At 39.6% G+C, this 14,302-nt stretch overlaps 1 protein-coding gene across 6 annotated transcripts in view; it reads right to left on the bottom strand.

Moving 5' to 3' along the window:
• Window positions 1-14,302, bottom strand: part of TNFAIP8 (TNF alpha induced protein 8) — a 63,777-nt gene that overhangs the window by 18,023 nt on the left and 31,452 nt on the right. For 2 of the 6 annotated variants that reach the window (XM_071581355.1, XM_071581356.1), the window contains exon 2: window positions 1,778-1,898. The exons of 3 other annotated variants lie outside the window; for them this stretch is intronic. In XM_071581355.1, coding sequence (XP_071437456.1) covers window positions 1,778-1,808 — 31 coding nt within the window. In that variant the 5' untranslated portion in view covers window positions 1,809-1,898. Of the gene's footprint in view, window positions 1-1,777; window positions 1,899-2,041; window positions 2,146-14,302 lie in introns of those variants that run through there. One more of the 6 variants, XM_071581354.1, reaches the window with a different exon arrangement.

Genomic DNA, 14,302 nt, shown 5'->3' with positions numbered 1-14,302 from the left:
TCAGACCAGGCAAAGCAGTGTAAAAGCTGCAATTCTGTATATTCACCTGTTAATTCCAGTCTTTATTCACATACAAACAACCCCCTTCCCCCCTCCTTTTTCTCATGCCTTTTCTAAATTATTCTTCTAAGGATGGGAGTGTATTACGAGGAATACATTTACAGACCACCTGAAAGACCCTCTCAGTGATAGGTCTACCTCATCTTTCCCCAACGGCAACTGTTTTATTTTCCATTTGAACACATTAAGAACACAGGACAGCAAAACTCAAGTATTTCCCAAGCTAAAAATAACTAATCAAAAAGCTATCTTTTTTCTGCCTCAGACATCTGCTTCAAATGACCTTTTTCTCAGCATGAAAATCTTGGCACCTCAAATAATTTCTAAAGAAATGCACAAAAAGGCGAAAGTATTTAAAGGGGATTTTAAGAATCTGAGTCATCTAAGAAGGCAAGACATTTCTTTAAACAATAAAGTCTACATTTCACATGTAGCCAAATTAGTAAACTGCCTGGAACTTCAAGGATGTTTCCTGCTATAGCATGCAAGCAGATGTCTTTCGCAGTAAAACTGAGGGACAATGTTCACATATTCTCTTTTTCAAACAGTTTCTATAGAGAAATATCTTTTAGAATGCTGCCTTGCAATAAATCTGTCCCACAGATTTTTCTTGGGGGGGTGGGAAGCTGCCTTTTTGTTCATCTGTTCATTCAATGAGAAGATAAGAACTATTCTTATCAAAACAGAGGCTGCCAGGCTTCATTACTATGCATTCTATCAGCATTATGTTTAACTCAGTGCAAGCTGACTTTTTTGCAAATCAACAAAATACTCTTTAATCCAAGTAAGCAGATAAGACATCCCTGGTAATGTTATTCTTCAAGTGAAGGAAGTTGTACAGACCAAGGGGAAAACCATCCGAAAAGTTCTTGTTTTCACCAAATACAAAATGCTTAGGCTGCCTTACTACTTGCTTCTCTGCTGTGGGGTTTTTCCAGTTGTTTTTCTCAGCCACACTGGATCCCTGTATATTTGAGTCTCCCTAAGGATTATGTGTAACCATGAAACATCAATTCTGTTCTAAGAAATCAGTGCACAAGCCCACCACTGCCCTGTTCCCTCATCTGTATAAATGCTCTTTTGTATGTAGGCACTTTCAGGAAATTGCCTTCCTCCTCCCCCGCTTGGTCCCCACTGTTCGACTCCAGCTCACACCCCCCTCCCGATCAACATTAGGGAATAATTGCATTTTTGTTGGAGCACTTCCAGCTCCTCCACACGTTCCACTCCAGAAGCAGCACGCTGTAGCTTTGGCACAGTCCTCTGTTTTAACACACACATACACACTCACATGCACACTCACTCAGACACGGAACTAAGTGGCATCAAGCGTATTCCCAAAATAATGACCTTTTAATTCTGCCCCCCGCAACTTCTTCTTTTGCTGAAAAAAACAGTGCTTACAAATTAAAGAAAACTTCCTCTTTCGATATGCGACTATCAGTGCTCTAAAACAGTTTCTTCTATGTATCAGTACCCCACGTGTGAGTGAATTACCACTGCCACGGCAGTAAGACATCCCTGGGTGCCAACACTTCGGTCATTTCATACCCAGCAACATCGGCGGGGCTTTGATTTTGCAAAGGCCTTTTTCCCTGCCCTTTGAACAGCCGAAAACTAAAGCGAGGAGAAACTTTCCTCCTCGCTCAGAAAAGCGGCGCCGGCAACAAAAGCACGCATCTCTCCTCTCCCGAGAAAAGAGGCAAAAAACACATACCTTCCTTGGGTTCATCGGCTTCCGAACTCATGGTGTCAGCGCAGGCACCGGGGACCAGATCACAGCTGACTGCGCATTCAGATGCAGCCACAAGGCAACTTCTCCCTCTCTCGCTCTCTCTCTTAAAAAAAAAAAAAAAAAAAAAAAAAAGGCGAGAGAGCGCGAGAGAGAAAGGGTTGAGGTTTTGAGGGGAAAAGTCTACGAATTGAGCAAATCACAACTAGGCTACTTGAAAAGGATCCCGCCCCTTTCTCAGCTGCTCACCAGCGACTGTCTGGAAAACCAGCACCTTCAGAGAAACCCTGATTTGACTCGCCAACGGTTGCCGTTTATGAATCTCATTCTCCCCCGTCTGTAGGAAGGGTGGAGTTTCACTTGTTGCAGCTTGCCAGCGTGGTATGAGAAAGCAAGCAGGAGAGACCAAAAAAGCTCTGAGTGCGGAGCAGTGTCTGGGGTAACTGACAATCAGATGGGGGCTCTCTTAACTTGCAGGAAAATCTATTTTAAATAAAAAAATTTTTAACCCTAAATTGTACATTTCAACAGTGGTTGCTATCTGGAATTATTTCTGTAGGCTCTGTATTACACTGACTAATACCGAATGACTAAATACACACTTACAGGATGAGATGCAGCAGCTTTCTTTCAGGTAGTGTAACCTAAATAATTCACTCATGCTCAGTGCATGGTGCCATCTACCCTGAGAGTAGCAATTCACTTTTCCATCTTGGAAAAACTATCTGATTTCTTTATGCTAGGACTGCCCCCCTGCCCAGAAAAAGCCTGCTATTTTTAATTACTACACAACATACTTTTACAGCACAGCAAGATAACTGGGGGCTTTTGCAGCCACTCCCCATTTTGTATGCAGCACAAATGCCTTCAGTGCAAAATCAGGGCAATTACTTGGAATCCCATTCTCAATTAGCACAGTAAAACCACTGTCAGAAGGAACCATCTTTCTGTACCTTCTCATATAAAAGCTTTTTTAGCATAGTGAACAGGACAAGATCTCACTGGAAATGTGTCTGCTCTGACAAAAGGAGAGGTGTTGTCTTTCCAAATTCCCACCTGCCTCTCCCTCACAGGGAGACCTCCCTCACATCTGAAGAGCTGTCAGGGTGTTCTGGAAGTTGGAAGTAACACTATTAACAGCTAGCAAGTATCTTACTGGAGTCAAGTAGAAATAAGTCTATTTCAAAAAGAAGTCAGAAAGAGCTAAGGCTGTTAATGGCACAAAACTGGTGCAGAGGAGAAAAGAAAATAAACATTTCATAGTGTAACATTCACCTATATTAATTAAAACTTATGGGAAGCCTAGATATAGGTAGGATGGTCTTGTAAGTAACAAATACTAAGGTCGGTATGAATTCTTCAGCCACAGGAAAGTTGTTCTAGGGACAGGGGTAAATAATACTTCAAAATGTAATAACGTTTATCCAACTTATTAATGACACTGACTGTCGTTCACCATATACATATCCTACACCAAGGAAAGACAGATTTCATTTCAGTCAAAGACTCTGGGTAACACTGACAATTTTTTGGTTGCAAACTCAATATTCCATGAGTTCCTTAAAGACATTCCTGTTTTCTACAGGCCTTATCATCTTCAGAGGGGTACAAAGCACAGAAGCTACATCCTTCAAAGCACAGAGCATGAAAGTGAATATTATGCTAATTAATACACTGGAGTAGTTAACAAAGCCACATTTTCAAGTTAAAAACACATTAGGAAAAAAGAACTAAAGTACTGGTTTGAGGTAATTACTGTTTAGGGGACTGAAACAACTCAAAAAACTTCACACAGAATAGAAGAGGAACAGGAAGAAACACAGGGTTAGTGAGGATGAACTGCAACAGCCTCTGGGGCCCTTTAATCAAAGAGAGTGTTGTAGAGAGATAAGAATATAAGCCAGTATGAAGATCCCTGAATGATCAGATTTACACAGTAGATGGATGCCTTTTGTTGTTTTAGAGGACAGATACAGAGAGATAATGAGCCTTGTGGTTAAACATTAGCAACTTCTGCAAATTAAGATTTCTCACATCCCTCAGAAACTTTGTACCTCACTGAACAGGTAACAAATGCCCAATGATTTTGCCTTGTTTCTTCCCTACAGAAACAAAATCACATCTCTTCACTCAGTTCTTTTCCTCCTGCATACAGGGTCTCAATTCAGACTCAAGAAATTTATGTTTCATTTTTGTTGTTATGTTTCTTAAAACCACATGTGCTGGCAGAAAAGACACCAGCCTGACTGAAGGCTGTTTAGCTATGTAATTTTCCGATCTCAGGTTAAGCAGGGACTTGTAATGGTATTCCACACTGATGACATTATCACCTCCTTCAGTCTGCAAACAAGGAACGTTTATTATTTTTCTTAGAGAGCTAGCAAAAGTAATGGAGTGAGGCAGGTAAAACTAAACAAAGTCTGAGGACAGCACTGGAGCTCAGGTAAGGGATGACATTTCATCTGCAGGGAAGTGACACTTATCAAAGCATCCAGACTGATTTCTGGATCCCAGGAGGAGTAAAAAGCCTAGGAGCTCAAAAAAACCCCACTTTAATTGTAAACCTTGCATATGATAGGCAATAGGAAGGACAAAAAGAAGAATGACAAAAACTCTAAAACCAGAATCAGTAGATACAGCTAAATTTCATACAGCAGATTCTCTTATGAAAAGTATTTTATCCTGAAGGGCTTAAAACCCACTATTTATTTGGACAGCCACTGTCATGGAGGGAAGGCCAGAATCCACAGGGGAAAATTAAATCATCTGTGTGCAATACACAAAAAGAGTTTACATACTTCAGTGGCTGAAAGTCTAAAAGCAACAAAGCTGTGTAAGACAAGGGGCATGGTCGTTTACATCCTTCTCTGCTGAAACAAAAAAAATCTTCTGGTTTTACTTTGAAAAAAAATTAGCAGGTTTTAGTTTGGCTTGATTTTTAACTCATAATGCGTAAATTCTCCTAACTTCTGCTAAACACTGAGGAGGGTTACCACAGAAAGAACAGACTAGAGGCAGGCCTTGGGTTACTGCAGCAATACACAGGGAATTGTGAAGAGATGGGTAGCTATGGGTCAGCCCATCCCCAGTCCAGCTCACAACCCTGCCTATGTTCCATGTCTCGATGCATCCTGAGACAGCTCTGTTTACAGAAGGATTTGCTTATTAGATACAGAGGTGACGAATGCTATTATATATGAATACATATCAAAACAAATAAATACCTTATTAGCATTAAAATAAAGCGAAAATTGCTGCCAAGATTCTAAAAGCTCAATGCTGAAATTTCAAAAAAAAAAAAAACCCAACAACAAAACACCCACACTGTAATGTTTTGTTTTACAAAAAAAGAGGAAGCAGCACTTCTATGTAAAAAGTATGAGGAAGAAGCTTTCAAAAGGAGGCAGCTGCCATGGAAGCAAGAATAAATCTCCTACTGCAAGAAAACCTCTGCATAGCTCTAGAACAGTCCTAGAGAAGGAAGTGGTAATGTTACACTTCAGACATTACATATTCATGGGGGATTTACAAAAAAACCCCAAACCTCCCCGTATTTTGTTAACATAATTAAATCTGTCTGACAATAATGTCTGCTCTTTCAGAATGTCACATTTAATGGTTTGCAAACCTTTGAATGGCAAAAATAAGATCCATGCCCAACCTCAACTCCTTTATACAGATGACAGTCATCAGCCCTTTTCTCTAAGTCCACTGCGTGTCTTTTACTGACTGTAACCTCACTGAGTTATTTGAAGCCACATGACAGACCCTGATGGCACCTCAGTTTCCCACTCTACTCCCACCTGAGACAAAAGGAAAAGGTGTACAAGTACCTTGAAAGTTCGTAATACATATAACTGCAGGTATGGTTTCCTTGTGCTGTGCCAATAGCCATGCTGTTGAAGTTTCCTTTCCCACAAATTAGCAAGGTGGAGGATGTGTGCATGAATAGTGAGAAAAGTAAGTGTTGAACTGTATAGTTAAACAAATTACTGGCTTTCACAGTAGTGCTATAAATAAAGGTTTTAAAAGAAAAAAAAACAACTAAATTGAATAAACTAAAAGATCCTCTAACCTAGGAATAATGCTTTGCCATCTTTCAATTATGCAGAAATATAGGGAAATATGCTATTTCTCTTCTATCACCCCAGCAAGTTGTTGTACCTACTTCTGGTACTATAGGTTTGGGTTAACAAGTTTTCAGCTTCTGAGACTCTTCAATGGGTGTGAATCGTAGACACAAAATACAAGTTTTCATCAGGAGATGGGGGTAAGGAGAACATAGGATACTATACTGAATCACTCACATGTATTATTTCTTCATATGTATAATTTTCAAAATGTAATGGGAAATTATGTGATACACAAGTCACAATAAAATGCATTTCACCAATTCTCAATTTCGAGTTTTTAACAAACTAATGTTCTGAGAGGGAATGAGATTTAATATTGTTATATTTAAGTCTAAGATCTCCCAAGCAGAAAAAAAAATCACCAGGTCTGGCCTGCATAGATTTACACAATCTCCAAACATGCTGCCCTCTCAGAAGGGCAAGAAGATGACACACAGTATCTCAGAAACAAATGTACAAATAATAGTTCATGGAATTCCTGTTAAATTCAAGTCTGGAAGCACACTGAGATATCATTAGGAAACTAACTTAGCTATGGTTTAGTTAGTATAGTTAAGCCTCTTCTGCAAGTGGCACCTTCTTAACTTAGAGGTTTTGCCTGAAAGATCTTTTTGTAGAAGTTACTGACTGTGTAAGTGATCAAAGACAGAACAAAAGCATGCCCTTAACTTGCTCCATTGGTCCTTTTCTGCATTCCTTCCAGTCACACTACAACCATTGTTCAGGCAGGCAGATCATAACTGTGCTGAGTTCCAAGATGCACAGGTTTATAAAATAGGAAGTATTTTTGTTTTATAGTCCTTCTCTGTTCAGACTGGTGGGTGAGCTCTCACAGCTCTGAAATCTTGCATCACAAAAGGAGGAGCTGGTGCCTCTTCAGCAGTCACCATCTCCTAGGATGCAGAAACCCACCTGCCAAGCACCTCCCAGGTGCCAAACAGTGCAGCCCCAACCTGCTGTCTGTACCTTTTGCCACACACAGACATTGCTTGCGCATGATGGTGCACAGGGAGAGGAAAGGTGTGGACAGAGTAGTAGAGCCACAGGAAACAGTAAAGTTTCAGTTTTCTTGCACTGTATCCAAGTTGTTCTGCTTTCAGTTATGTGCTTAAATAGTTATACACAGACTTTCAAATTAGAAAACCAAGAAGTTATTTTAAAGTTATTTCCTAACACAGAGGTAAAGCAACACTATCTGTAGCTGTATTACTTCTTTATTGCAAAAGAAAATGCAATATGCACTGTTTGTAAGGTGTGAGTACCGCAAAACCAAATCCCAACTCTTATGCAATTTGGTTATTTTGGAGTTGAGTAAAAAGAAGGTTTTGACTAATTTTGTTATTTTAAAATCACTGTTTATACAGTTCTGCAAAAAAAAAAATTATGTACAATAGCCCATCTGTTGTTAGTGTAGCCAGACTTAACTCCTGTTTTACTATCTTCTACCATAAACCAGACATATATCAAGATAATGTAGACAGTGCTTAGCTTTTCATCAATGTCAAAAACACTGTTTGCAGCATACAGCATTCAGTGTCTCCATGTAACAGCACAACTCTAACATCTCAGTTATCTGTAGCACACAACTTTTAAGAAATTTTTCTTCATGCACATGGACTACCAGGTATTGTTTTTACCTTAGGAAAGATAGTGAAACAAAACAAATATAACATTAGCACGTTGAGCTACATAAGCCAGATTTGAAAAATATGGGTGGGTACTCCTGGGTTTGGTCTGATAATCAGTGCTTGCTATTCCTTAACTCATGTTATTTTCCCTTTGCACAACAGACTTCAGACATGCAGATGACTGTTGCACTTGTTGAAGCACTCTCAATACTTCCACCTCTTGGGGACACCCATGAATGATCCTCTGGTGCATGTTTCTACCATGTAGTTAACAATGAAAGTTAACAAATTATAACATATAATTGTATCTGATCATTTTATCAGGGGATCTCAACAGCATCTGCAGCATGCTTGGCATCTAGCACTTCAGTCTATTCTCATGAGCTCCCTGTGTTGCCTTCCTTTCCTGTTTCTCAACTCTCCTGTTAAAACATCCATTCTCCACCCTGCTATTGGTTTACTGATGTCTGTTCATTTTTTCATTTTCAAATGGCCAAAGCAATACAAGGCAAATCTAGTGTTGAACAAACCCACACCACCCAGCTGGTGTGGCCTTCAGACAAAGTAAACAAAATCTAGGGCTTCACTATAGAGTAAGCTGTAGGAAAATATGTCTAAAACCTTGTTTTGATAATGAACTGGTGGAATAGGCAGCAGTATGCAGTGACATGCAGGGGACATATGTGGTTTCCATATGGATGCAGTAAAAACTTCCCTTACAGGCAGTACTCACCTCAGCTCTTCTCCTCCTGACAGAAAACAGGCAGAGAGAGAGAGAGAGCGAGCAGGAAGATATACGCACAAAAGCCTTCATTAAGTTGGACCTGCTTAATATTGAACAAACCTTGCTACAACAGTTGAAAGTCCACCTGTCTAATCTGTTCAATACCCTCAATTGCATTTACGTATTTTCAGAGCTGACAATGCAAGAAGACAACATAACAGTGACCACCCTGCAAACTGTCAAGACTGCTGTGCAGTGTGCATCTTCCAAACCTGTGTCCCTGTTACAAACATGCTGAGATTTGAAGCTTCCAAACAGCCACAACAGTTATTTATAAGCTCTCATGAACTCTACTCAAAAGCTCCTGTGGTTAAGAGGTGAGGAAACACTTTGAATTGGCTTCAAAATTGAGCTTTCTTCATAAACTTTATGTGCACTGCCAGTATGTGTTGGACTATTCAATCACAGCACAGCCTCAGCACAGGTCTGGGATGCTGGCTCAGACTGGTCCCCACCTTTAGACCTCATTATGAGCATTCTGTTACAGAACAGCACACTGCCAGGGTACAAAACTGCTATCAACTCAGACAGGGTTTCACTGGCTTACCTTTTCTCTTTCAAAATTAGTCTGCAAATTCACACACAGAGAAACGCCACAACTTGTGAGATGTGATCTCTGATGTAATTCTGATTTCTTGACTATAGGCATCATGTTGTACAAACCCACTAATAATAAGAGGTTTTATTGTAGCCATGTAGATACCATGCACTGAGAGGAGCTTACTTATCCAGCAGTTAGCACTTAATGAAGACAAGGCTTCAGTGCATAATTGCAATAACAATTTCTCAAGAGCAAACATGTCAAATAATATTCAATGACTTGGTTGCTGCTGTCGTGGTTTAACCCCAACTGGCAACTGAGCACCACACAGCCACTCACTCACTCCCACCTGGTGGGAGAGGGGACAGAATTAGAAGGGCAAAAGTGAGAAAACTTGGGGGTCAAGATACAGAAAGCTTAGCAGGAAAAGCAAAAGCCACAAACACAAGCAAGGCAAGAAAAGGGATTCATTTACCACTTCCCATGGGCAGGCAGATGTTCAGCCATCTCTGAGAAAGCTGGACTCCGACACAAGTAAACAGTGACTTGGGAAGACAAACATCTTTGCTCTGCATGTCCCCTCTTCCTCTTCTTCCCCAGGCTTTAAATGCTGAGCACAGTTCCATATGGTATGGAATATCCCTTGGTTCAGTTCGGGTCAGCTGTCCCAGATGTGTTGCCTCTCAAGTCCTTGTGCACTCCCAGCCCACTCCCTGCTGGGGCTGGAGTGAGGAGCAGAAAAGGCCTTGGCTTTGTGTAAGTGCTGCTCAGCAGCAATGAAAACATCCCTGTATTAACACTATTTCCAGAAGAAATCCAAAACACAGCCCCATACAAGGTACTGTGAAGAAAATTAACAACATCACAGCCAAAACCAGCACAGCTATCCAGCAGGAGGTTGTCATCAGTGACAGCTGCTGAATGTTTGGGAAGTCACAGAGGACTTGACGGAATTAAAGACAAGGTGTCTTGTGAGGGCCTTGCACCAAACACAACAAGTAGTAACACTGGCTTATAGCACTGTTTATTCCAATATCAAAAATTTCACTTATTATTTTTTCTTTTAAAAGGACCACACACAGATTGCTCCTGACAACACTGCAATGTCAAGCAAAGACTAGCATTGATGAGAATGAGAGTGACAAAGACATCTGCATGAACAGAGGTCGGAAGGTGCAACCCTCTGGCCTGGCAAAGAGTCCAGCAGATCTGAGCTAGTTTTGACATAGAGAAAAATAAGCTTCCCAGCAGCAGTTTACCATAAAATTCTTATTAAACAGTTGCATTACCATATGAGGTTGCAAAAACTAAAGCAAAGTCTAAGAAATCTGAGAGGCAGAGCACCAAAAACATAAATATGAAAAAACCCCTGCATTAGAAACAGCAACTGTGCCATGGAGTCACAGACTCCCAGAAAAGTAGGGGGGAGTCAATGTGCTACACAGAAACTGACAGCACCACCAAAGGAAATGAGAAGAGATACTTAACCAGATCTGCTTTCAGCAAAGCATAAGAGGTATTGCTGGATAATTATGTATCAAAACACAGTGCTAGAACAATTTTAATTGAAAAGGGATATTTTAATTAAAAACAGAAAATCCAGCATCACATAGCCAAAAGTTAAAAAAAGCTCAAATACAAAGTGCCTGAACTAGTGTTAAATACATTATATTTTAAACAGTGATACTGAAGTGTATGGCTAATAAGGTCCTTTTTTTTTTAAGGTATGGCAGCAGTGCTGACAGAACAGAAAACTGAATAGTAGCTTAAAAAAAGGAAGGTTTCTGTTCATACAAAAGCAGTGTGCATGTAGGAAAACACGTGTGCTGGTTTGCAAGGGCTGTGTTCCAGTCCCAAGGAAATGATCCAAGTATTTTGCTAATGTGTAACAATCAAACTATGCCCTTTTTCTCTTAAGACGCCAAAGCCACTAATCACGCACACAGTCAAACACCACTTGAATATCAAATGGAATCTTATCTAGATAAAATTTCAAATAAAATAAAACTAAAAAATAGCAAGCTATGTGAATAATGTTAGTTCAAATTTAATTAAGAGAGTAAAAGGGAGATTTGAATGGATATTAAACCTAAGCAGAGTTTGCTCTTTAAAAATTCAGTTTAGCTATAGTTTACATTCACAGGCCAGATGTACCTAATTATACAGTGTTCATTCAAAGAGCCATATTGATTTCTGCTTGTTCCAGATTAGTTTTAAATCAGTTTAGTATTTGCCTAAAGCTTAGACCGAAGCTGAAAAGAATCTGGAAGAGTACTTGCAAGAACTGGATATCTTTTGGGAAAATATTAACTATGACTATGCTGAACAAGTGCTGAAAAGTCAGTACCTAAAGAAATTTAAGAACTCGCAATTGATGGCAGTTTTAAAGCGGAGATTTTCAGCAGTTGCATTCCCCGGTTTACAGTGACATTTTCATAACTAAAGGATACTTGAGAAAACAGCACTTCAGGCTGGTCCAGCTGAGAGTGACTGCCTACCAGAGCTGCACCATCATCTTCTTTGCTGCATCTACTATGCCAGCATAGGTAAGTGGTGTACAATTACAGAAGACCCCAATTATAGATAACCTTTATTTTTTTTTTTTGGCTAGGAGAATTTTAATCTAAACTAGCTGATTTTTAATAAATAAATATATAATAGACAAACTGCAGCTAAACAGAAGCACTTCTCTCAAAAAGAAGGGCTTGGATGATCTCTAATTTGGGTATGACAACTGAAAATCCATACCTTGCTCATTTTCCCCTATATTAAGCAGGCTTACACTAGCAAGAAATGTAGGGAAATGTCAGATGTAAACTCTGCTTAGCACTTCATCATTACATTAAAAACTCAGTATTAGGGTTTCTATTGATTGCTCTAAATTCCAATTAAAAGAAACAAAACACATCAGAATTTTAGCTGGAGCCCAAATGAGTTTGTTCAAGGATTTTATCCACTTTATAGGAAACTCTTACTTCAGCTCTCAGAATGTTTTAGCAACAGTAATAACACAGTTTGCACTCTGGGGCTAGACCAAACTGAATACCACTTCACAGGGTTATTGCAATACTTTCATGAACTATTTCAAGTATTCCTTTTCAAAAACAAACAAACAAACAAACATACAAAAACCAAAGAAAGTGTTGTGGATAACAAAATCTGAACAAGACTTCTAAGTCTTGCTGCTCAACATCTCATTTACAAAAAGCTGAATTACTGGCACATAGGATGATTTACTTGTTCAGGCAGATGGTCTGTCAGGGCTGTGCTACTGTAATTCTTCCTAAAGGGTGAGGCCTTTACAAAGTGTTTTCAAAATCTGAGGTTCAGCATCGACAACAGCTGGTATCTTTGTCCACTCTGGAAAATAAATGGGATAAGAAAAGGCTGCCACTGACTGCCACTGTTGACACAAGGAATCAGGCCCTTTGATCAGAAATCCCATGTAACAAACTTCCCAGTGTTGCTCAGAGGTGAAATCTCGTAAGAGATTCAGCCGTTCCCCTCTGTGCATCCCACATCCATCTGCCTCACAACTGTCAGCAACTGATCTAGGTTGAAGCATTTGCTGGTGGTTTTGGCCAATGCCACAAGGTGGCAACAGTACACTGAGTAAAAGAGAGCAGGTCTTCAGGATTGCATTTGCTCCACTCTATAGGAAACAGAGCAGGACCAGGAGCAAAGTGCTGGTAAAAATTGCAAGTGAGAGGCTTCACTGCAGCCCTATGATAGCATTTTATATTGCAACTCACATGGAAAGGATGAAATTGTGACTGTACATGCTGGAATGGCAAATCTGGAGAACTACATGCTTTCTGAAGCAGTAGCCCTCACCTGAAATCAGCAGTCAGAACATCAGGCAGAAAACATTTTTATTTTTTCCAACCCAAACACCAGATTTGTTTCAAAAAATCTACATGGATCTAGATGATACTAAGACAGCAATATAGCAGGTGATACAGTGGTTACAGCTTTTAAAACACATGAAAATTTCAAGTATCACTTGAAGGTATGGATACAACTGTGCTACTCATGATGTTCACCCCCTGCTCTCAACTTCTCCCTGCCATGACTCGGTTCAGCCGTGCTCTGTCTGTATGTTTTTCTCTTCCCTATCCTGCCATTTCATTTCTAGAAATGGGATAATGCAATCTTCTTTCCTCCTTTGGAGGAGAAGTGTTGAGTACCTATAACTCAATTTCCCAACTACAAAGTCAGTGTCTGTCCTTCCTCTTACTGGACATGCAGGACTGTTTTGAATGCAGAGACAGCAAAAAAATCAGCAGGCCAATGGATAATTGAGGGAGATATTGGATGAAACAGGGGCCTGTACTGGAGTAAGTCTCCCCTATTTCAGGAATTGAAACAGGATAAGGGTGACTGCTCTCACTGTAGTCAGCTCAGTGAAGAAGTGGTCACACCAAAATCTTCTGGGTCCCCAACAAGGTACGGATGGGCTGAAAGAGCAGTGGGGAGATCCGTGTCGGAAGGGAGAGATGAGTTCCAGCTCTTACCAAATCACTGGAAATCCTGATGGCCTCTCACCTGATATGTAGCAGTCATACCAGGTCTGATGTCAAGAAGCTATAAATATCACTATTATGCTAAATTAAAATGCCCATCATAAAGAAGGAGAGTCATGGATAAAGATTCCACATAAAACCTCAACTAGGCCAGCTAAAAATCCACGAGTATTATGCTTTTCTTCATGTTACTTCCAGGAAAAGACAAGTGTCATTAATTCTGTCAGAATTAAAAAAATGGAAAATTTTAAATTTGTTTTTCTTTTGAGAGCTAAGAGCAACTCAAATGGTGGAGAAAGGATGGTACACATAAAATTGGATAATAGTCAATGTCTCTGTGTACACTGTAAAACTGCAATTATCTTGGGACCACATGCCTCTCCAATCTTCTTTTCCCAAATATTTTTTTATGCATTTTTTAAAAAAATGCAGCTAATTTATAGAAACAGAGACACAGTAAAAAAATTTAAGATATTCTAGTTTAACCATTGTTGTGTAGAGACAACTCCCTACCATGTTTTTAGATGTGTAAGAAAGGACAAGGAGTGCTAAATTTATGTGTTTCTACTTCCTGGTTGCCTTACATCATCTAATCCTAAATGTATCTGAATGCTTTCACATTCCCTGTAAAAAAAGATGAAGCATGAATCACCACCATTTTAAAAATTCCCATTATTCGCAACGATGCTATATAATCAAGTAAGATTTTCCCCAAAATCTTGACCTATATTTTAAGCCATTGTAGAGTTATAAAAATTTTCATGTCTCTAAGTAAAATTGATAAAAAAATGAATCTTAAACAAATACCAGAAATTACACACTTGTGTTAATAATGGAACTATGAGAATGGTACCAGAGAACACTAACTGAAAGCAATAAACCAGTAGATATTTAGCACAAA

This window comes from Pithys albifrons, chromosome Z (genome assembly GCF_047495875.1).
Source record: "Pithys albifrons albifrons isolate INPA30051 chromosome Z, PitAlb_v1, whole genome shotgun sequence".
In the NCBI taxonomy this organism is placed as follows: Eukaryota; Metazoa; Chordata; class Aves; order Passeriformes; family Thamnophilidae; genus Pithys; species Pithys albifrons.
Note: the sequence above shows the minus strand (reverse complement) of the source record. Positions and strands in the feature narration are given on the sequence as shown.